Genomic DNA, 25,399 nt, shown 5'->3' on the forward strand with positions numbered 1-25,399 from the left:
TTACTTGGAGTCAGTCGAATGTCTGTTCCACGACAATAAAAATAAAGTGTTAGCAGATATTATTTCACCCAAAAATTTAAATTCTGTCATCATTTACTCACCCTCAAGTTGTTCCATAAGAATATGTGTAACCAAACAGTTAATAGAGCCCATTGACTTCCATAGTATGGAGAAAAATTACTATGGCAGTCAATGGGGTTCATCAACTGTTTGCTTACCGACATTCTTCAAAATATCTTCTTTTGTGTTCAGCAGAAGAAAGAAACTCATGCAGGTTTGGAACAACTTGAGTGTGAATAAATGATGACAGAATGTTTTTGAGTGAACTTTCCCTTTAATCAAACAGTCCACTAATAAACTGGTAGTTGACATGTACTTGCAAAGTTACTTATAGTTAGTCTAAAGTCTAAAGTGGGCCATCGAAAAAATGTGTTACCGAATGATTTCTTAAGGATCATGTGACACTAAAGATATTACGATATAGAAAATTCAGCTTTGAATCACAGGAATAAATTAAAATCTTAAATATATTAAAATAGCAAACACTTATTTTAAAATGCAATAATATTTCACATTTTTACTGTTTTTACTGTATTTTTGATTAAATAAATGCAGCCGTGGTGAGCAGAAGAGACATCTTTCAAAAACATTTAAACAATCGTACCAAGCCTAAACTTTTGAACATAATTCTCCATAATAATCTCAAAAGATAAAGGCATAATAATCTTAATGAAATATTCCAGCTCGATCGACGTCATCTGCGGCATGTTATTTGATAACCACTGAAAATTTCCATATGCCCTTTGGGGGGGGGGGGGGGGGGGGGGCATGTTTATCTTAACATGTAAACCTCATAGAGATCACATGAAAAACTGAAATAAATGCCACATCGTTCCACATGCGAAAGTTTAATCTAGGCCAGCTAAATGTCAGATTCATACAACCACAGCACTAATTTACCATGACGATTTAATTTGTAACAGACGCATACACATTAGGAACACAGCAGTCATTTCCAGATAAAAAGTTTTATTGATTTTCATCATTTGTACATGCATATAGATTGACTTGGTTGGGAGAAACCGCTTCGGTTTTTTAAAGTGGTACTCAGTGCTGTTGGTTAGGTCAAGGGCACATGGGTGCATTATGGGAAGTGCTCTTTATACAAGTCTGTCCCTGACGTCTCAGTAAACAAGTTGTGCTTGCTTTAACCCATTCTGCGAACAGATTTTGTGCAACATTTATCTACACTTTTTTAGCGCTTGCATATCAAGGTTTACAGTTTCTTCATTTCATAATATTTAATTGATCCCTGCTTTTTGTTTTTGCATGGTGTCCACTGACCATCCACTGATAACAACAAAAACAGAGACCGTCTTTTGTTGTTTACAAGAGAAATCGCTTCATAATATGTCCTATATAGGATACTTGGTTTTCCATGAGGCCTATGACATATTGATTGTTTGCATCTCATAGGGCCGGGATGGAAACAGCAACATGATGCAGCAGCACTTACAGGGCCGTACCGACGGCATGTGTCACGAGCCCAGTGATGAACGGAGAAAAAAACTAACTCAGCCCTTTTAACAACATCTCTACAAACAAATCCTCCAAAACTTCACTTCATCTGATAAGGCAGAGGAACGACATAGGTAGCAGCATTTCAGATTTAAAGAGATTCTGCTTATTTATTACGTTATGATTCAATTCGACTTGACTTAAAACGATAAGCTTGTATGAGTTCTACTACGGTGGCCCAGTAGTTCACAACACAACGAAATTTAAAAAGCATACATACGTTCACAACACGAAATCAAGCCACAACACAACGAAATCAGGCCACTTTTTTTTGTGGCTTTTTCGTTGTGTTGTATTTTTCGTTGCGCTGTGGCTTGATTTATTTGTGTTGTGGCTTTATTCCATTGTGTTGTGGCTTGATTTATTTGTGTTGTTGCTTTGTCGTTGTGTTGTGGCTTGATTTGTGTTGTGGCTTGATTTCGTTGTGTTGTTGCTTGATTTATTTGTGTTGTTGCTTTGTCGTTGTGTTGTTGCTTTGTCGTTGTGTTGTTGCTTGATTTATTTGTATTGTGGCTTGATTTATTTGTGTTGTTGCTTTGTTGTTGTGTTGTGGCTTGATTTTGTTGTGTTGTGGCTTGATTTATTTGTGTTGTTGCTTTGTCGTTGTGTTGTGGCTTGATTTTGTTGTGTTGTGGCTTGATTTATTTGTGTTGTGGCTTGATTTTGTTGTGTTGTGGCTTGATTTTGTTGTGTTGTGGCTTGATTTTGTTGTGGCTTGATTTTGTTGTGGCTTGATTTTGTTGTGGCTTGATTTTGTTGTGGCTTGATTTATTTGTGTTGTGGCTTGATTTATTTGTGTTGTGGCTTGATTTTGTTGTGTTGTGGCTTGATTTCTTTGTGTTGTGGCTTGATTTCTTTGTGTGAACTTATGTTTGCTTTTTATATTGCGTTGTGTTGTGCACTACTGGGCCACCGTATTCTACCGATTAAATGGACGTTACCGCTCAAGTCTCTACAAGTTGCTTTCGGGCGTCTGCGATTAATGCAACAAAACAACGTGACTAGCAAACCGTCAGCTGGGTGAATCTCACAAAAACACAGCCAGGCCACATTTCAACCTAAAACCTAATGAGGGGGAAAGAAATACATGTTTTATTTAAATCAGCATTAATTAAAGGCAGTAGAACAGTTACAATGATATATAAATACTTCACAATTTACATATTTTTTTGCATTATTATTATAATGAGAAATTGTGAGGATGTGCTTAATTTTAACGTAAATACGAAAAAATTTACTTTTTTTCCTTTCATTTTGAGTTAAACATATCACGGATATGTTCCTGATAAGTTGCATGAGATTCAAATCACCCAACCATATTAGGAAGAAGAAAAAAAAAATCAAGGATGAAAAGCATTGCTTCGCTCGGACTGCGTACATTGGAGTGGAATGAGACGTTATTCAAGAGGCAAAAATCTGTTCAAGCTTTACAAAGAGGGCAGAAAATACGTTCTCTTCATTTGAACGTTAATTATAAAACTAAGCAGAGAGTTCAGCCACTCAATTGCTGGCATAACGAGAGCAAAACTACAAGGTTTTGCCTTAAATCTAACGCAAACACAACAAACATCATTCTCTCGTCACACATTCCTTATGGTTAGCACTTCCACGACAGCGACGACACGTTTCTTCAAGTACTAAATGTGCCTTCACAGTCACCACGACTCCCCAAATGACGGAAGATGTGGTTCCTGGAGCATACCACTTCAGTTTGGGGAGACCGGAGCTGATTGCAGGAAGGAGAAGCCAAGAGTTTTGTTTCCGTAATTTCTCTTTGCCATTTTAGGTGTCTAAGTGTCAGATGAAGGGAAGTACAGTGAGGGGTCTCCCTCTGACTCTATTTCCTGTGTTGCATGTTGCACTTCCACAATTACAAATGTTCATACATCTATAATGGGAAAAGATAAAAACAAAAAAAAATTTGTCACCCCGAATCCAGAAAAAGGTCAAATAAAATCAGTGTTGTGTCCAGACTGACTGACCTGAACTCTGTGCCGGGTCTTCCTCCAGTCCACTCACGTTATGTGTGCTGCCATTCTCTCTGAAAGCCAACAGAGGAACCTTCCTCGTCTCCTCCTCCTCATTTTCCACTTCCTCTCCGTCTCCATCTTGACGGGACAGTTTGTTCGCCACAGGAAGCTCTATGACCTCCTCGAAGGCTTCTGTAATGGCGCCGTTTTCTCGAAGTTGGGTAGCCACACTTGGAGTGAAGAAAGGGGTCACAGATTACAAACTGTTTGAGTTTCTCTGATTAAACGTATTGTTGAATTAACTGCTAATGCTTGTACTCTCATTTGTAAGTAGCTTTGGATAAAAGAGTCAACTGAATGAATATATTTCAGTTTTCACACTGGCTGTATATAAATGATCTAAAGCTTTTAGAAAATAAAGTAGGAGTTCCTCCTATCACCAGCAGAGGACAGGAGAGCTGCAGATCCTAAACATTAGTGTCAGACCAGTTTCTACATTTCATGGATTCATTAAGTAAATTATCCAAAGTGACTGAAATAAGAACAAATAAAAGCAATTAGGATAGATAGATAGATAGATAGATAGATAGACAGACAGACAGACAGACAGACAGACAGACAGACAGACAGACAGACAGATAGATAGATAGATAGATAGACAGACAGACAGACAGACAGACAGACAGACAGACAGACAGACAGACAGATAGATGACAGACAGACAGATAGATGACAGACAGATAGATAGAGATAGATAGACAGATGACAGACAGACAGCTAGATAGATAGATAGATGACAGACAGACAGACAGACAGACAGATAGAGATAGATAGATGGATAGACAGATAGACAGACAGATGACAGACAGACAGATAGATAGATGACAGACAGACAGCTAGATTATATTTTATTAATTAACTATTATTATTATTATTATTATTATTATTAAATACAGATAATTATTTTATTTTATTTTTGGACAGAATGTGAAATTATGCAAGCTGGAATCAAAATGTTTTGTTTTTATGAATAATTATGAGAAAAAAATCTCACCTGTGACCTGAAGTGGGCAGTATGGGAGAAATAAAGCTGGGGTCCGAGTGTCCGTTACTGTCACTGCGTCTGCTCTCAGAGGTCTCCGGAGCCGGGGGGGCCGACACACTCACTGAGGGACTGCTGGATATAGAAATCGCTAAGAAAGACAAGAGAGAGAGGGACATTAATGATGTCAGATTCATGACAGACACATGAATCAGAGGAAAATATCCGCTCAGAGAGGAAACACTGATACACATGTGAATGTAAGAATCACAATTCACCTGAACCCTGTCCACTCTGCTGGCTGACATCGCCATTTCTCTGTGGGGTGGTTTTCTTCAAAACAGAAAATGTGTTAAACAAAAAAGTGTGTTAGAGGAAAAGCCAGCACTTCAAATGAAAGGCAGCAATGCAGAAAAGGCAGCAGCAACTGCTTACTATCTTACCTGATCAGATCGGCGTGTGCGCTTCATAATCTCCTCCAGGCGCTGTGACAGAAAGGACCACAATGAGGTAAATTTAAAATCCTGTAATTACCTTAAAAAGTCACTCAATAAAATGAACTTCGCTTACCTTCTTCCTCTCCATTCTCTCAGCCTCCTCTTTCTGGAAGTGTTTCTCTCTCTCCAGACGCAAACGCTCTGCCTCTTCTTTCTGGCGAGCCTCCTCTTCTTCTTTCTGAACAAACAGAGCCACAAAAACACATTTGGATAAAGGCCACTGCCATTAGAACTTAAACATGTATGCATTATTCAACATTAACTTGAGCGCTGCCAAACGTAACATGTTTTTGAGTTTAATTAAAGGTCCCATGGCATGAAATTTTCATTTTATGAGGTATTTCAACATTAATATGAGTTCCCCTAGCCTGAATATTGTCCCCAAGTGGATAGAAATGTTGATCGGTGTAAAACCGAGTTCTGGCTGTCTTTCTCTGCCTTTGAGAAAATGACAGGCCAGACGAGCCAATCCTGAAGTCTCCTGGTTTGACGTCCAAGCAGGAACGGTTTCCTCCCTTTCCCCCACCCAGAGAATCTGGCACGCCCATGCAAACACTCGAGATCATTAACGTTACTTGTGAACGAGTGAACACTGGCAGTTTCTCAGTGTTTGGATGTACAAATGAAAACAGAAGTCTTTCTTCAGTTCCTTCTGATCTGTGATCATTGATTTCTTATGTGTAGCTTATTATTTATTATTCGTGCACACGCAGCGGCTTCTCTCTCTCCCGACAGAACAGTGTTTTCGTGTTTTCTATCTTGTGAGTCAGTGTTTTTGTACGTCCTTGTCGCGTCTATCTGTTCTAAAATGTGCATACAGTCTTTTCTGTTTAACATCAGCAGTCACATCTTTAGAGATAAACTTCACACACGCCGAAGCTCGGCCTCCAACATCCCCGACCCCCAGTACTGCATCTGGCCCACAGCGGAGGCACCAAACGCGGCGTGAGATTAAGCAGAAGGAGGGTAAGCGTGAGGGTATCCGGCTAGGCTAGCCAGCTTTCCCCACAATAAACTGGATAACATTCGATTACAGCTGTTGTGTCTTTGTTTGCGCTGTGTAACGTTACTCAATGCGCGTCAATGACGCTATTCATATGATTGGAACATATCTAGAAATAATGCTATACTCAACACTTACTAACTCGTTCATCTCGCTGTAATGGTACATTGCATGTGTTACAAAGTTGGTAGAATAATGATGAAGAGGACTCGGTGTGACTGGGACTCGTGTTTATTCAGAACTCTCAGATACAAACACAATAAACTCGCGCTGACTGACAGCGCTCTCATAACTCAGTAGTTACTATAAATAACTTTGTTAGGAATCACTTCGTCTCCGTGATGTCCGGTTCGCGAACGAATCATTCTTTTGAATCGGTTCTTTTTAGTGAACCGAACCAGTTCACCAAATCGGACTGAATCGTTCTAAACGGTTCGCGTCTCGAGTCAGCGCTGATCCATAATTTACTAAAGTTACTAACTTTCTGACATGAGTGACAGCCCCTCCGACTAGAAATAAACTAATAACCTGAAGTATATTCTAGTAACTACAACAGTTCACCCTGAACTGAGACATGCTGAGAGAACTGATGAGAAGTGAACACAGGTCCATCCGTCTCTCTGGCAGACTCGTGCCTGCTCGTGCCTCGTTAAACCACGCCCCCTCCGCTCATTTAAAATGCAAAGATGTCAGCCAATCACAACAGTGGGCGTTTTTACTGAAGTCTCACAGCAGACACGCCTCTTGAAGCAGGGCAGTCAGCCACAGGGCAAACAGCAGTATAGAAAAAATGCCTTTTATTTCTAAATTATGACATTTTATGATGTAAAAATCATACTAATAATATAAGTACACCTCAGAAAACACTATAAAATAATAGAAAAATGCCATGCCATGGGACCTTTAAGTAATTAGTGTTGTTTAGTGCACATATTACAAAAAAGTGGCTTTAGAAAGTGCCAATATATTGTTTTATTTCCATACCATTACACATAAGCATAAACATAATCTCTGGCCTTACCATCTACATTTGAAATCAAGTTGATTTTTTTTACACATTTAATTTGATGATATTAAAGCATTCAATTAATACATATACTATGCATTATATATGTATTTTATATAAAAAACAATAGAGGCCAAATTATACACATACATACAGTACTTGTCAAATGTTTGTGGTTGGAAAGATTGTTTAATGTTTAAAGTTTATTTCACTCAGCACGGCTGCATTGATTTAATCCAAAACATGGTCACAACAGTAATATTATGAAATATTATTACAAATTAAAATATGTTTTCTAATATAATATATTTTAAAATGTAATTTATTCCTGTGATCAAAGCTGAATTTTCAGCATCATTACTCCAGTCTTCAGTGTCACATGATCCTTGAGAAATCATTCAAAAATGATGATTTGATGCTCAAGAAAAATATCTGATTATTATTAATGTTGAAAACAGCTTTGCTGCTTCATATTTTTATTGAAATGGTGATACATTTTTATAAATTTTTATCCAAGAAAATTTAGAGCATCAATGTGGTTGTTTAACATTTAAAGCATTTAACCCCTTAACTGCCACCCCCCTTTTTGAGAATAGTCATGAAAATGCACTATCCAAACTTAAAGGGCTGTAATTTAAGGCTTTGGAATATAGACCTAAATTTGGTCTTGTTTTAAAGAAGACACTCAGCAGATTATTGAAAACATTTCAAAATATGAAAGTATGAAAAAGTTGTGGAAGTTTAAATTTACTAAATATTTTTTATTTGATATAAATATATATTTTACAAAAAATGTTTTACTCTAAAATTACCAAGTTGTGTTCCAAAGTCGAAGTTGATATCACAAAAACTGAAGTCCCCATTTAGACGCTATACCAAAAATAGCCACCGGGTGTCCTCCACTTTCCATTGATTGTTTTTTTGATGCATTTCCTGTAAATTTCTGTCCAAATATCACTTCCATCACAAAACAGTCACCAAATATGGAACCTTGAGACTCAGACCTTTCCGACGATATGTGTTTTGCCAAGATTTGAAAAGATTTTGATTATAAAGTAGTTAAAATACATTTTGTAATATGAAACATGATGCCGCCCGCTAGGGGAGGAGCCCGCTAGAAGAACTTAGAGTACCGTTTCCATGGTAACGCAACGTCTGATTTCAAAACGGTTTTCACAGGCTGAATTTTGAGTTCATAAGCTTTCGAATGATACCTAATTTATGATAATTACTAAAATATATGATACAAAAAAAGGCGATAAAAAAAAAAAAGAGCGGGATGGTGACAGTTTAGGGGGTTTATTTATTTAAAATACAAATGTTTTTAACATTATTAAAACATTTACTGTCACTTTTGGTCAATTAAAAAAAATTACAAATCTTATCGGCCTCATAAATAAAAAAAATTCTGTCAAAATCAAGTCAGTGTTGAATGATCTATTTACAGCCCTGATGTTGACATGTTACCCTAATAAAGCACATACTGAGTGTTGTGTTTGGTGTGATTAATGAATGAGATTGTTGTGTGCATGTTGTGTTTGTTTACCTGTCTCTGCAGGCATTCAGCTTCCTCTCTCTCCCTCTGTGCCTTCTCCTCCTCTAATCGCTTCTCCTCCTCCTCCTCTCGTCTCTTCTTCTCTTCGGCCTGCCGCTGCGCCTCCTCCTCTCTCTTCGCTCGCTCCTCTGCCTTCCTCCGGGCCATCTCCTCCCTGCTGCGCCTGCACGCACAAAGGCACGAGGATTCGAAAATGTCTTTCAAAATAAATGAATGTACAGTGTTTGGTTGTGTTCAATGTACATTTAGACACCACAGTAGATCTTTGCTGAATTAAATTTAACACTTTTTCTTACTGATTTTTACTTAAATATTATCTGGCAATATAGTGTATATATATATATATATATATATATATATATATGTATGTATGTATGTATGTATGTATATACATGATGGTAAACGTTTATTGATATTTTTATTTTTGAACTCAGCATCAACAAATTAGGTAATAAGATCAGGCCTTTTTTGCTTTTTTTTTAATTTTATTTAGGGTTGTTTTAGAGTAGCTTCCCCTACAGTGGATATAATAACTGTGCTCATGAAAATCTCTCACACGCACCTTTCAGCCTCTTCCTGCTGTCTCTTCTCCTCCTCTTCTCTTTCTCTCTGTTCTCTGGCCTGCCGTCGTTTCTCAGCCAGCAGACGAGATGCCTCCTCAGGATCTGTTGTGCCTGCAGAGGGCCGTGCTGTTGGAGAGCTTCCAGAACCTTCTACAAAGAGAAAGAGGCACAGGAAGAGAATAAATAATGATAGTTCAATTGAACTTGATGGCTCATGAATGGTTGTGCAGTATTACAGACCAGCAGACGGCTCTGGTTTAGTTGCAGGAGCCTCGGGTTCAATTTTAGGAGGTTCAACATCGTCTTTTTTGCCCCCTTCTTTTTCTGGGGTAACTCTTGGGCTTTCTGATGTCACTCTGTTGGGCCTGAGATTGCCTGGCAATAAGGAGGGGTTACTAGGAGATAGTGGAATTGAAGCTGGGGGAGGTGGAGACCTGGACTTTTTGGGGTTAGGCGTCTTCTGAGAAGGTTTAGCAGTAGAGCCCCTGAGGAACAGACCAAAAAAAAGAACTGATTCAGTGAGTGAAAGGTAGTTTTAGTCCTTTTCGTTCTGTCCAATCAAACTCGCAGCAACGTTTTGAGGTCACAAATGTATATTTATACTACAATTACATATACACCAATGTTCCCTCGAAGCTGCGCGCGTGCGCGAGCGCGCAGAAAGAAAAAAATGCAGCGCAGACAATTGACACAGACGCGAAATGTGGGAAGAAATCCATTTCATTGTAGTTTAAATGAGAAATAATTGCAATGCTCTGTATTACAGCTATATAGTTAGTATCGCTATCGTGTTAGAACCGGTGAATGCGGTTTACAGGTTTCATAGAAAGACAATGATGTCACGTGTGAGTCGTGTTTGTGGTCCAAATAGCTCAAAATGAGAGGCAACGAGAAACGCAAAGACGTGGAATAAAACCTCATCATGTTTTAAAGAAGAGTGGCTTGATAAAGTGGTGGAAATAACAGATGATGGACACAGCACGGTAACAAAACAGACATTTACAATTACACCCACCACAAGTGAAGTGTGCAAACTCTAAACACCAAAGTAAAACACATAAGTTTAAATAGATGTGTGTGTGGTTTGGGTTTCAGTGATAACTATAAAAGAGTTCACATGTTCCCATGAACATATTTAGCTATTAGATCTATTCAATTACTGCAGTTAGTTTTTTTTTTTTACAAATTGAAGCATTTCAACTGATATAATATACTATCAGTTTAAATACTTCCATTAGTTTTTATATTATATTATAGGCTATTATAATTGTATTATAGTGTAAGCCTAATAAAGAATTGATCTCACAAGGGGATTGTTTAGGGATCCTTGCCATTAAAACGTTTGAAAAACCCCATATATTGAAAATCTTGGAAATTCATAAGCAATAAACAAACATTTAATATAGGTGGTTTAATGCTGCTTGTTGCCAATAAATGACTGTACAAAACAATTAAGAACAATCTCAGTGTTACCGCTTAATTTTTTTTCATATTATATTATAAAGAATTTGACTCTCCTGGGGGAGATTTTAATAGTATTTCTTGGTAAAGAAGACTACAGTTAACAGCACTGTAAAATTTGCTTAATTTAGTGACTTCTGAATTAGCTGTTTTTTATTGAATACATCACTTAGTTACATCAATAGTTAAATAAAAAAAGTTCAAAGTTATAACTGCATGATGAAACCACTTTTTTGTGTGCCTTTACATACACTGTACAGGTAAAGAATGTTTTTGCTCAGGTGACCAAAATGTCCCCCCAATAGAGAAAAGTTTTGCTCAGCGAGAAAAAAAAGGGAACATTGATATACACTATTACATATACACCATATTAGGGCTGGGCCGATAAATTATATCATATCGAATCGTGATAAAATTAAAGTCGATAACGATGATAAGACATTTTTTACTCGATATGGATTACTCTAACACCCAATCACACAGCAGAAAAAAATGCGACAACAGCCAGTCAGCATGCAGCTTTTAGCTTGCAAGTCAAAGTGCACGCTCTACTGGCAAAGAAAACTCGACACGAGAAGGAAAAAAATGAGTGGAAACAGTGACGAGCGTTAAATTAAAATTGAAACTAATTTTGCGTTATCATCAAAAGACGACGAAATTGTCGATAAAAGTTATCACAAATTCAGTTACTCATTTGAACAGCGCCACACACCATTTATCCGCTCGGGTCAAAGTCCAAAAATGCAGCGCAGCGCGAGCTGACTACAGCAGATCCATTTAAATATTTATTTTGTTAAGAAAAAATGACTGGAAAAGTGTAAGGAATTCAAAAACGTGAAGTGTTTGTCATGATCTGGCAAGAGTTTAAAACCACAATTAACAGTCTGGTTTCTACAACTTTCAACTGGATCTCTAATGTCACAGGAAGATTGCTAAATATGAATATTTAGATTTATTTTTAAATATTAAAAATGGCTAAAGGAATAGAGTTTCATCCATTTTTTCATTCTGTCCAATAAAACTTTGTATATACAACTTTTTGTATATATATTTTAGTAGAAATCAGAGATCGGTTCTAACATAGCAGGAAGATTGATGATTATGAAGTTTTGTTATTATTTACTAACCCTGGTTGACTTTTTACCCAACAAAACATCCAAAAACAAAGACATATTTGTGGAAATTTCTCCATAAATGTTCAGTATATAAACCCCTCTTGGTTATGAAAATGAGACACAATGACATATCGAATATACTTTTATTCCCCTCAGTCTCGTTAACATCTTAGAAATGGTGCTTATACCTGTTTGGGGATGGATTGGTGACCCTGCTGCGATGACTGACAGGAGAGGGAGATCTCTTGGGTGTGAACAGGCTCAGACTGGGAGTGGGATATGACAGGTTACTCCACGACTTCCTCACATAGTCCTTATCCTTCCTGTCAATCTATACACAGAGGCACGAAATACATCTTTCGAGAGAAGTCTACTGTACTTCCATACTACGTTATACAAAGATCAACACATTGCAATTGCCCTACATGGACCCTTAAGTACGCTCTTTCAAGCATAGGGCACTTGCACAAACACACAAAACATTTCAAGCACATATTTACACCAATACCATACCAGGATATTCTGGGTGGTCTTTCTGCGTGCGCTGCCGTCCGACGGGATGAACCCTGCTCTGATTGGTCTCTCAAAATTAAGGCCTGCTTTGTTTGGTCGCTCGGTGCTGCGTGACTGGATGGACTTGAAGGACATGGAGCTCATTGGGTGACAGGAGGCTGAGCGAGGACAAATGGGGGTCACTGTACCACGGTCAAGTTTAACCAGCCATGGAGTATTATGAGATAATTCAATTGATCCATTATGGACAAGAGGAGCGACAGGGAGGAAGATGCGTAAAAGAAAAGGTTAAAAAGGGATGAATGAGTGGAGGAAAATAGGAAAGGGAAGAAAAAGAAAGCGTATAATTAGTATCTACAAAGCTCTCGACAGAAATTAGGCAACACTGATCATCACTGATGGGAGGACAATCTACTACCATACAATTTTTACAGTATGTATTATGTATACTGTGCTCAATTTGTACATTTACAGTATGCAAAGAATTGCATTTGCCTAAATGTGAACTGAAATTGGAATGAAAATGCATAATAACACTGCTAAACGAAAACCAGACGTCACTTATTGCCAACAACACATTTTTTGTTTGAAATGTGTATTCCTACTGCATTTCTCACACTATTATAAAAGCAGCAGGCAGTGAAAAGCATGGCACAGTATGCAGTAGGGTAGTATTTCATTCTGAATGCAGACAATTCAATTCCTCATGAGTCAAATGATGATGCAGTTGCCTATGTTAGAAGCCTTTAATTGAATCAGTTGATAACAGAATCCCCAAACAGAAAAAAACCCAAACACTTAGCAAGAAACAGACACAACATACTACACACACACACACACACACGCGCACACACTAATTTAAGAATAAGTGGGCTGTAACTGGGCAAAGCTGTTGCATAGAGAACTCTCGTTATTTTTTTAGTACAGGGGTCTTGCCAGAAACAGCTCTCACAATTCTCCAATACTCTCATTCCCCTCTTTCTCTGCTCTCTCTCTCTCTCTCTCTCTTTGTAAATGTGTGTTCACACTGAACATATCTTGAAGTAAAGCTATCTTATAAGTCAAAGCTACTTTGAAAATGCATCTTGGTAAGCTAAGAGCTTCTCATAATTTCTAGCTCTTCTAACAAGTTACTATCAAAAGGTTAGTTAATAACACTGAAGCTTTTCAGAAGCAGAAGAGAAAATATATAGTCACAGCTCACCAAAACTTCTCAGAAGATGGCTTGAAAGGCTATATATATTTTTACGGTTATGCTTCTGAAAAACATGGTTAAATTAGAAACAACTCTGGTCAGGTCTGTGACAGAACGCTTCACTAGCTAGGGTGTAAAATTAACACTTGCCACCAGAAAAATGCAGGCACTTTTTGTGCAGTGTCATATAGGGCTGGGTATTGACACAAATTTCACAATTTGATTCGATTTCTGATTCACAAGCTTGCAATTCGATTTGATTCGATTCGATATTGATTATTTTGAATATATGTCAGGTACAATACATGACCAATTTTGTCAAGGAAAACAAATCTCTGAACTAATGCTGTAAATTATGGTCAGTTGTAGCCTACTATAATATTGAAGGTAAAATTAACTGATTTATATACAAACACTTAAATTTACTTTTTTTTATAATAAAGTTATATGAAATATAAACATTTAAATGGTAGCTGTCATAAAAAACATGCCAGATTTACTCAAAAATGCAATACATATTGAAGAACATAAATTATAACGAATATGTAATATGGTGCATATATTTAGCAAAAAGCTCCTCTCTAGAGTAAATTTTTCATGCTGACTAACGAGTTTATGGACACTGGATATGGTTTTTCTGAGGTAAATGTGACATTACATGACATTGTTTACACAAGTCGTTTTACTGACATCTTTCCACAGTTGAAACACTGATTGAGCGATTCCATGTGACATGATACGGATTTCGGTTGTACTCTCTTTTAACACACTTTCAGATGTTCATTCATGTTCATTTTGCGCTGTATCTGGTATTAAAGCGGAGATTATCAGTTCATGTGCCATTTCTCTTGAGCTGAGCTGAGCCAGACCGATCTCATGCCACATCGCCAAAAAGGTATTTATGTTTTTGAATTTCGTAATAAAATGGATGTAATTTGAAATTTGAGACTTTGTTTCATATGAATAGTAATTAAGCACAAAGATTATTGTGATTTATTGGATTGGAGGCGCGCTAAAATGTTTAATTCATTCATCTGAAAACAGGATGACTAATCGATTCTTGGGATTTAAGAATCGATATCGGTTTGTAAAAATGAGAATAGATTAAAATCGGGGGGAAAAAAAATCTATATTTTTTACCCAGCCCTAGTGTCAGATCATTTTGCTTATGTACCAACCAACGTGGCAGGAAAAAAGTAAGATGTCTCTCATCTTAGCATTTAACAAGAATTTAAAGCAACAACACATGCACAATTAAATTTCAGGTTTGTAAAGTGTTATTTTAAACATTTGAATTGGGGGGAAAAAGTTGCTGGTTAAATTGGCCATTCACCAGCTGGTAGACAAAATATTTAATTTCCCACCCTATCTGTGACCAAAAAAAGTCTATTAGATTGTTTCATACTGTACATGTGTTCGTGTTCTACCTGCTTCTCCAGACAAAGACATGGCGCTCCGACTCCTGGCCAGGTAGGAGTGTGTTGGTGTCTGTAGTCGACTGATCACTGTATTCTCCCATGGGGTAAGAGGCATGCGACGCACACCTGGACGAGCACACACATGCACAATTTCACTTATATACTATCAATGTTATTTAAAAAAAAGAAAGAAAAAAATGGTTGTCCATGAACAAAGTAGAGCACTTGACGCAGATGAATCCCATCACATGCATTCATAACTTCATATGCCCAGAATATGTTACCCATTTGCATCATCTGCTGGTGATAGTGAATCATGCATGTTTTATATAAAGTGAGACCAACCACTCAAGGAAAAACAGTTAGTTACCCTTAATATAACCACTAGAGGAAAGACAACATGAAACTGCAAACACAACCCATTTAATGTCTAAATGAAATCATATTTGAGGGTGGGACATTTACAAATCATGATTTGACTGGATTATGAAAATTCTGTTATGAAATTAATATTATTTTGACCACCCAACACAGTTACTACATTAAGAGAGAAAAATCCTGAAAATTCTTTAAAACATGCACTGGTTAATTGTGCATAATAAGACATTTATTAAAGTGAATAAATATGTTTTGTTTTCATGTTGTCTTTAAAAAAAAAAAAAAAAGGTGGCCAACTGCTGTAGGAAATAAAAACATGCAAGAACTAAATATCAAAACAATATAGCCAAATGACAGTGAAGCCCTCAAATAAAGCATGCAGCAACACACACAAAGTAGAACTTCTCCCCCATTATTGATATAGCTAAAAAAACATTTGCAAATGTATAAAAAACATTTAAAACCCAAGCAAACTTTAACATGCAATATTTGTAAATACTGGAAGAGACTGCATGACTCAGGGCTCAAGACTGAAAATTACAAATTACAGAATTGCATGATTATAGATTTGCTTTTATTTTGTTCAGCATGCAATATAGAGCAACAGTTGGGTTCCGGAAGTTAAAAACTTAATTCATTTTCTCAATATGGAAATAGATTTTTAACGATAACTTATAAACTTTTAAAGTCTTTTAGACTTTTGAAGACTTTAAAGACTTTTGAGCTCAGGTTATTAATTGGTGGTATATGCTTTTGTTTACAAGCATACACACATACATATTTATCGGTACCCTTAGGGTGTACCCACACTAGGCGATCTGAACCGTACCCAGGCGTGGTTCGTTTAGGAAGAGTGGCACTGGACACCCCTGCCATCTGACTTGCCACCCCAAAATTTAGATTGCTATTTCCATTTCACATCCTATTGAAAGAAGCATGTAGCCTATTTTGACGTACGGCTGCGCGGCACATTTTTCATGTATTCACGTTGAATATTAAGAGAATATTAACGTTAGTTGCCAAACAGATGATTAATAGGCCTAATAAAAGGGGTCGTGTATAAGCGCAGAGTTGTTCACAATCCTGCACCACCATTCATAGTTTTCTTTTAAACGCCACAATTCGTCTTAAAACGTTGTTAATGTATAAGGACTTCACCCTAGGCTAGAAGAGTGTCTGAAGAGAAAGTCTTCTGTGTAAAGTGTTTATGGAAAGATATTATATAGTTTGTGCTTTTTTGTTTCTGTTGGTGCAGTTTTTACAGCAAAACATTCTTGAAGTGAACCTTTTTGCCTATATGGTGATTTAGATTCACCGTTTTGCATTGCCGGCTTGAACATGAGAACGCGGCGCGTCTGGTGCGCGGCATATGGCGCTTCATCAATAGTGCGAAAACAGAGAGCACGTCTTGCGCTTGAACGGATCAATACGCATAAAAGTAAGGCAAAAATATAGCGAGTATCATAGTAAACACAGTCGGCTATGTCTTAACCGAATTTAAGCAGTGGACATGTGAAATACACATCTATATATTGGATTCAACATTGTGCATTTGGTCTTAAAGTGACCGCACCTCCTTCAGTCTGTCATTAAAGTTAATCAAAGAACAAAAGAAAAAATAACACCCACTGACTTTTGTAGCTAGTTTTAACATGCATTCATCTATATTCATGTTTGATTATTCAATTTCTGTACCTGAATACTGTCATACCTGAACCTTCAAGCACTTCATTCTCAGCACTGTCCTCACTTTATGGCTGACTGTTCACTTGTATTCAATAATGTTTTAAATTTATGTACTAGCCTACTTGTAGTTTTTGCTGTGGAATATCCGTTGGAATCAAGAATTGTGAAATTTCTACAATTTTGGTTGCTTATTTATTATAATACAATGTTACATCGGTCAAAACAATGAAAACAAATAAGTATTAGCCTACACATGATATTCTTTCCCTGTCTAAAGTAGCCATGGCCACCCCATGTATAAAAGTCTAGTTCCGCCACCGCCACTGGCGGTACTGTCATCATTACGACAGCAAACACCAAACTATTACCACTTGTATACACTTTTCGATTAAATCAAGTATATTTAGGTTTATAACGTCCTGGTTCTCACCTTATTGATGAACATGAATTGTAGTTTGCGAGTAAAGCTGCAAATTCCTCCATCAAAGTCAGCTGCCTCAATAATAATCTTCTGATACGTGCAGTGAAATAAAGTGAAAATCGCTGCGCAGCCTAAATTATAAATCTTTTAGGCAGTCAATTTGCGAAAGAGCTTTTCTTCCCGTCTTCTTAAAAACAAAAAGTTGCATCGTGAATGACGTAAAGCATGCTCCGGCCTGGTATGATAAGTGCAATGTGAGTGCAGGCCAGCAGGGGAGTGAGAACAATTGCACTCGGGCACGGCACAAGGCAACCGTGCCTAGTGTGAGTACACCCTTAAATTATATTATTTCTTTAGGTTATAATCAACAACTTTGAATAATTGTATATGTCATCAATACTTTTAATTTGATTATCTCATTTGCAATGCTTGTTGCTCATAGCTTGTTGGTTTAATGCATGGCTTATAACACTTTAAATTTAGCCTTTTTTTAAATACCTATGGGGGGGAAAAATACTTCCAGAACCAATGCTACTGAAAAACTTTGACATGTCACTTCTCCTCCAACAGTTACGGTGTACTGTGAAGGAGACATAAGCATGATTTTAAAGAAAATCAGCATATATTTAATTGAAGACACATATCAAATAGAAAGGTTCTGTAGTTTGCCGCTAAATATATTACATTTTTAACTGTTCATTCATGCTTGTTACTGCATTTATGATCAGTTTATTTACAGTCTGAAGCCCTGAGTAGCACAGGTTTGAACTCCGTAGGAGAGCAAAAAAGACTTCTGGATTTCTAAAATCCACCTGCTGGTTTGTCCTGACGGATCTTCTCTCTTGATATTTGGGATTTAGATAGCGTTTTTTTAATCAAGCAAGACGACGAGAGAGATGTCTGCTTCTGTAAGGCTTGGATGGTACAGCACACAAAAACACATACACACAAAAAAACATCAATTATGGGTAAATTCAAAAAGGTGATCCTTGGTAAATTATTAATCTAAAAAGAGACTTGTTTGGCTATGTCATTGAGCAAAGTTTGGTGTGCGTGTTTACCTCTATCTGGCGAATTCAGCAAGGTGGCAGAGGAAGATGACAGGCGTTTGGAAATGACTGGATCTGTGTGTTTGGACAGATTCATAGTGGAGACTGACCTTCTCTCAGCATCTACAAACACACAGACACAAAATACAACATGAGATGCAAAACTTAAAGGCATAATACAGAAAAATACATTGAAGAATGGACTAAAAAAAGATGGGGAAGAGGGCATTTACTGAGACCTTTTCTACTGTGTATGCTTGCAGCAGCTAACAGATGCACATTTTTTTTAAGTTAGTTCTGAGGGAAAGTGCTTAGCTATGAGGATACTACTGAGGATGACAGCACCTTTGTCTGCTTAATGCTCGCAAATGGCTCAAAGCTAACTGCTTACGGGAAAGAAAGCTAATCATTTATAGGTGATGCTACAAGTTCCAGCTAATGGTGCTAGTCGGCTGCTCTACACTGATGGTCATATTCACATGTAGAGCAAAACTGCTGCTGACGCGTCAAGCTGAAAACACCATGATAGTGCTCCAGCCCAGCTAGATCCAATGGAAAGAGAGCAGAATCATCAAAACCTGAGAGAGAGACAGAGAAGCAGTGAAAGGAAGAGGGAAGGAGAGAGATACAGAACCATACATAGAGAGAGTGAGAGATATTGATGGAGCAGAAAAATAAGGAAACAAGAGAGTGTGCAGTGAGCTCATGGCTCTGAGTCAGCAAACATGAGCAGAGAATAAAGAAATGTGCTGTACTGCAAACATAAACCTATTCAATTTATATTTAAACGATTACTGGAAAAGGCAGTAATATTAGAACTTGAAATCCCGAAAACCAGGCTAAAGTGAGGTTGTATTAGGGATGCACAATTAATCGAACTGAAATCAAAATACAAAATTTTATTTAGTGTCAGCTAAATAAAAGCTTGCTTTTTTGCTTGAAAATTAAGAAATGAAGACAACTATAAATATTAGTACTGCAATTTGACAGTTGTGTTGTAAAATATATATATATATTAGTGCTGGGCATCGATTTAAAAAATTAACTAATTAATCACACTTTTTTCTGTAATTAATCGCGATTAATCGCAAGTTTTTAATATTTTACATTTTTAATATTTTGATATTGTAATAATTTCAGTTTGTCTCCAAATTAATGTATAAACAATTTAAAGACAGCATATTTTAAATATGTGTTGTATTGTCATATTTTTATGAATGAAGGCCAGTATCACTGATACTAAAGTCTCTATGAAACATTAATGACGTTACATTACAGTATAACTGAAAGCTCCCAATTTCAACATTTATTAGGCTTTAAAAAAAACAACTTTTAATTTAAGTGAACTTTAAACAATCTTTACATAAACCCAAAATAATAAATGTTATATTTACCCATGGCCTTCCCTGTTATACATATATAGAAATGTAATAGTTTTCTTTCTTAACTGCATAAATAATAAATTAAATATAGATGAATCATCATTAAAGCTACAATTTTCTCTGTTCCCGTTGTTCTTCGATGAACATTAATGACATCATCAGTGCTCCTGTCACTTTAAGAACAGCCGCGGATTTCACGCGCTGTCCCGCGCATCTCATTTCCTCACAACTCTTCAAGTTCATTTAAGACGTTATTTAACTAATTTAAGACTCCTAATAAGAGAATACTCAAAATCCTCTGTGTTATTGTTTGTTCAAGAGCAAAAGAGAACTCGATGTGAGCAGGAAACTGACGCGAGTCTATCTATGCGTCGAGTGTGTGTGTGTGTGTGTGTGTGTGATTAGTGTGACACACACACACAGACACAGGACATTGGCATACAGCGCGTTCACTTGTGTCTTGTCACGCTTGGAAGCATTTACATGAATAAGAGCGTGATGATCATGTAACTCTAAGCAAAAATGGATATAAAAATGGACGCTGCGTTATTTGCGTTAAATATTTTTAATGTGTTAAGCTGAAAAAATTAATCGCCCGCGTTAACGCGTTAATTTGCCCAGCCCTAATATATATATATATATTTGTTTTTACAGTGAAATATTACAATAGTAATACTAGTAATAGTAGTAGTAAAAAAAAAATAATTCATACATCATACTGCTGTATGAAATCAGAATTTTTGGGAAAATTATGCAGCCCTACGAACAATCAAAGCAAATCTATGGGGGGAAAAAACATTTAAAATTGCACAAAATTCTTTTTGCACTTGCCTAGTTTAACACATCCTTCACTAACATACAGCTAATGTCTCTATTTTTATCTTTCCTAAATTGTTTATATTTTTATATTTATTCTCAGTTTTCGTAGCTTTATAGTTTCTTTATATTTATGCTTCTGATTTCATAACTTTATCTCTTTCACTTTCTTATCTTACCTTACAATGTTATATCTTTAATTAACATTATTTTATATTTTGTATTTAACTGTTATTGCTAAGCACCAGTACACCAAGACAAATTCCTTTTACACGTAAACTCACGGCCCTTGGCAATAAAAGAGATTCTGAAAAAAGTGGTGCTTGCAGGGGTCCGTTCTTCGTAACTCAGTTAGCCGGATTTGATTGTTGACGATTTGGCGTGATCTTGGATTGTTTGGTTCTTCGAAGCTTATAGCAACAGGTCCATAAGCTTAAACCTGCTCGGGAGCAGCTTATTTCATGTAAACAGGATTAGATTGCATCTTGAGGTGATACTTAAAATCTGTCCCAGCCACAGCAACTTTATTACAAGAGTTCATTACTGAACCAGGGGCAATAATAGTTTTAAATAATAATATAAAAACTTATTTGAAAATAATATTATAACGTTGTGTATAATACTATAGACACAGCTACTTGATTGAGAGATTTATTTGTGATGGAACAAATACTTTATAATTATGACGGATATTATGGGAGTTGCTTGATGCAGCGCAAGAGATGCAGATAACTTGATCTTGACCCTTAAGAAAATTTAATACTGTAACGTAACAAATCTGAATTAAAAATGTAATTACAACATTGAAATAAAAATGTAAAGGGTGTACAAATACTATAAAATCGTGAATATAAATATTTGGGAATCATGTTCATCAAAACAGTGCACATTTCCTTTATCTATTATAACTTTTATGTTGGTTTGGGTTTGGCAGTTTCCTTATAAAAGGTCCAGAAATGCGTGTTTTTTTCTTTTTTTAATGTGCCAGGAGGCTTTTTTAATTATATGATGTCATTACATTGCGGCACTGCTGCACTGCTGATCGTGGTTTCAAGTATCGATGCATCTGCCCTCTTCTGGGAACACGCAGTAATCGTAGATAACTTAATCCAGATATTTTAACACAATCCGCAAATTCGTTTGAAGAACAAAATTAGCCAGACATCAGTTATCACGATTAAAAGATCTGGGATCTGTCAAATCATCTCAGATGTATTAAACGAGGAAGAACATATGAAGAACGGACCCCAGGTGGAAACTTTCCCACCACAGTGTTTGAGTTGGCCTCAAAACATTCCCAATTCTTTAATTTTATAGGATATTTTTCTCCCGTTACACTGTCATCCAGACAAAAGATGTTAGCAACCCTCTGCACATCAGGCAGCATCATTTGAGGGGTCCTGAGGATGTGTAGGTTTTCCAGAATCTCTTTATACAGTATTATCACATGAATGATTCTGTGCACGTGTGTTTGTGTGTTTACCGCTGTTGTGTGAGGTGCTAACAGAGAGCGTTCCACCCCAGCTCCAGCGGTTCGACTTCGGTCTGGCTCTCTGACTCCTCTCCATGGTCCTCCTGATAACAGCCTCATATCGCACCTGAAACACACACCAGGACATTTCCTTTCCAGAGGGCAGTTTATTGGACAAACGCAACCTTTTTATTTTAGTTTTCAATCATTTATCCTGCAGTCTATATTAATAGGATCTTTTTACAAGTTGTATGGTTTACCTTTATTATTTCCTTTAGTATTACAATAATAAGGAAAGGGTCTCTGTACACCTTCAAAGTGATGACAATGTAATGGTTCTCAACCATTATTAAAGAGGGGGTGTGTAATGCTATTTCATGCATTTTGAATTTACACAGTTTAAGAGTTGGATTCTCATGCTAAACAAATAAAAAAAACGAGTTGGACGTATGACAGTATTTCTGTGCCAAATGCACTCCTTCAGGATTTGATTTTAAATAAGTTTTTCGAGCCCTGTATGAAGTCGTAAAGTTCAGGTTCAGGTTGTGGAAGCTGTCGGCCGCGCTGTCATTTTGTTTTTAGACCACGAAATGTTACTAAGAAGTGTGTTTTTTGGTTGTAATGGAAAGATAACCTTGTTCAGCTTCCCAATAACCCAGCTTTAAGGGAACAGTGGGTGCTGTTTGTTTTTCCGGCGCAGCAATGGAGTTCTGCAAGTCACAAAAGTGTGTTTGTTTGTTCCCGGTCACAAGTCGAAATCGCATGTGGTGAGTGAAACTGCATCAAATGTCTGTTTTTTGGCAATCGGCGTGTAAGTGCATATAATGTTAACAACACGAATGTATAGTGAATCATAAGTTATCACGAAAGTGCCATGATGTATTGTGTGTGTGTGTGTGTGTGTTGAAGGGGCAGGTCAGATACCTGTGTCTCTTCTGTTATACACCTATCCTTCTCCATGTTTCTTTTTATTATTTCCATAACCTGAATAATCAAGGATAATAAAATTATGTATCTCTTTCTCTGCCTTCATATATTTTAGTCCTTAAAAAAATAAAAGAATATCAAGTATGTATGTCTCTCTCTGGCGAAGGAGAGAAATTGCTGTATCTGTGTTTTGGTATTATGTGTTATTTTGATAAAGGTCAGGATCGACTGACACTGACTAGAGTGCGATACCTTAGTGCTTTTGTATGTGCGTTGCATGATCTGTGCAGGACCAATATTGAAGATGGACATTCTCTGCACGCGACACCAGACCTGAAGGCGCCTTTCGATGACCTCCTGGGTCATTGGTGATATGCTCTGCTATCCATCCTTGTGTGGAAATTTACCGTGACTGTGTATTTTGCCAATCAGAATCATTCAACATGGCAGTAATGACGTGGCTAGACCTTGAAAACAAGACTGTTGAGAAATTGTATGTATGTTAGGTGGAGGTGGGGAGACCGTTAGAGGGAGCGCGGCCTACAAACTCCTTGTGAGACTTGAAGCTGGCTTCTGCTGATGAAACTGCAAACTATTCTTCAGTAAATTTTTCTTTAATTAATCTAACTCCTGACTCTTGGTCTTCATTTTTCACTACTGGTCCTAAGCTGTTACCTCAACAGTGTGTGTGTGTGTGTGTGTGTGTGTGTGTGTGTGTGCGCGTGTGCGTGTGTGTGTCTTTAGCTCCGCCCACTGCACGCCTCCACGAGCACAGCTGTTTTCGGAAAGAATGGGTACAGCGTATCTGTCTTTTATAAATCTGATAAAACTAAAGACTATTCTGAGATATGAAGGATGCCACACTACTCTATAGGTAGTCTATCTCAAGATTAACAGAAACTGTGCGTGTTATGTACCCTTTAACATAATCTTAACAATAACATAAAAATGCTAACGTTTATTTTTATTACCACAGACGTACCAGAGGTACATATCAGTTTAGATACTTTAAGAAGGCCTTCAAATATAGTATATCGTCAAGGGCTTGTATAGTATATAGTATATAGTCAGGGGCTTGGAGTCAAAACTGTTGAGAACCACTGATGTGATGTGCTTTAATAATGACTGATGAGAAATATAAAGATGAATAATAAAAAGGGAGTGAATGTATATAAATAGCTGAGTAAATTCAACTGCAGTGAAGGGTTTTCCTGATGTCCTCACCTTCTCCTCCTCCAGTTTCTGCCGTCGTTTCTCCTCCACAGCAGCTCGTCTCCTCTCCTCCTTCACCCGCTGCTCATCCATCCTTTTCCTGCGCTCCTCCAGCTGTCTCTCATGAAACTGTCGGGCTCTCTCCTCCCTCTCCAACCACTTGGAACCCCGTGCAGCTGCACACACACAATGAATTCCCTTATTCAAGTCAAGGCCCTATAACATAACTCCATGGCAGCTATAAATTCAGAAAGACTTTTGCATACAGTGATTCGTACTTCAACTCTAACACAACTTTTAAGGTGTGACTTGTGGAGGTCTGGAAATCACAGCTTTTCCATGACTACTGAAAATTTCCATGACTACTGGAGCACTGAAGGAAGGAAAGATGATAGATGATATTCCTAAATAGGGGGAACGTCCACCAAATATGTTATGTTCCTGGATCCCAAAATGAAAGAGGGATCCCTGACAATGTAAGCTCAACCAGTCATAACCAGGTTTTGCAAAGAGGCTGTTATTGAAGGACAGGGCAGCACAACTAGATTGGACCTCAAAACCTGTAAGAATTGTTACTAATTTCATAGAGATTAGCAGATTATAACATCTTTAAAGGGATAGTTCACCCATAAATTAGAAATCTGTCATCATTTACTCATATTGCTCCAAACTAGGCTTGCTGTGGAAGTTGTCACCGCCCCCAGCTTTTTTATAGTAATAAAAACCATTCATTTCAGTAGGACAACGTACACAACAATTATAAACCGAAAGCGTCTGCCGTAAGTGGCGCATACAAATTAAAACATAGATCAATACTATAGAACAGTTGCAAATAGTTAAGTTTAACAGTAGCATTCAGCTACAGATATGCAATAATTAATATAAATATAATTGTAATTACACTGTAATTACACCGTTTTGAGGGGGACATTTTTACCCGGAACTTTATTTAGACCCCGATTCCTGCGGTTGAAACACACAGAGTTCACCCCATTGTCCCTAGTTCCTGGGGAAAGTTCCTGTGGTGGAAATGCGGATTTACTCTAAAAACATTTGTTATAGCATTTAAAAGGTGTCATGAAATTAAATATCATATCATATTATGAGTTTTAAGGTCCTAGACTTTCGCAGACATGCTCCC

General features: G+C 37.2%; 1 protein-coding gene across 9 annotated transcripts in view; it reads right to left on the minus strand.

Moving 5' to 3' along the window:
• Positions 1–1,014: 1,014 nt before the first annotated feature.
• The window catches only part of map7b (microtubule-associated protein 7b), a 59,970-nt gene continuing 35,585 nt past the window's right edge, over positions 1,015–25,399 (minus strand). For 2 of the 9 annotated variants that reach the window (XM_079802579.1, XM_079802578.1), the window contains exons 4-19: positions 24,271–24,434; positions 22,132–22,246; positions 18,463–18,573; positions 18,214–18,315; positions 14,926–15,042; positions 12,304–12,485; positions 11,979–12,121; positions 9,455–9,699; positions 9,214–9,364; positions 8,643–8,814; positions 5,161–5,265; positions 5,034–5,075; positions 4,869–4,923; positions 4,603–4,741; positions 3,561–3,778; positions 1,015–3,466 (exon numbers count right to left, since the gene is read on the minus strand). In XM_079802579.1, the coding sequence (XP_079658705.1) occupies positions 3,459–3,466; positions 3,561–3,778; positions 4,603–4,741; positions 4,869–4,923; positions 5,034–5,075; positions 5,161–5,265; positions 8,643–8,814; positions 9,214–9,364; positions 9,455–9,699; positions 11,979–12,121; positions 12,304–12,485; positions 14,926–15,042; positions 18,214–18,315; positions 18,463–18,573; positions 22,132–22,246; positions 24,271–24,434 (2,069 nt within the window). In that variant the 3' untranslated portion in view covers positions 1,015–3,458. Of the gene's footprint in view, positions 3,467–3,560; positions 3,779–4,602; positions 4,742–4,868; positions 4,924–5,033; positions 5,076–5,160; positions 5,266–8,642; positions 8,815–9,213; positions 9,365–9,454; positions 9,700–11,978; positions 12,122–12,303; positions 12,486–14,925; positions 15,043–18,213; positions 18,316–18,462; positions 18,574–18,929; positions 19,029–22,131; positions 22,247–24,270; positions 24,435–25,399 lie in introns of all 9 variants that reach the window. The other 7 variants (XM_079802585.1, XM_079802583.1, XM_079802584.1 and 4 more) reach the window with 5 other exon arrangements.

Source organism: Gobio gobio, assembly GCF_949357685.1.
Source record: "Gobio gobio genome assembly, chromosome: 21".
Taxonomy (NCBI): domain Eukaryota; kingdom Metazoa; phylum Chordata; class Actinopteri; order Cypriniformes; family Gobionidae; genus Gobio; species Gobio gobio.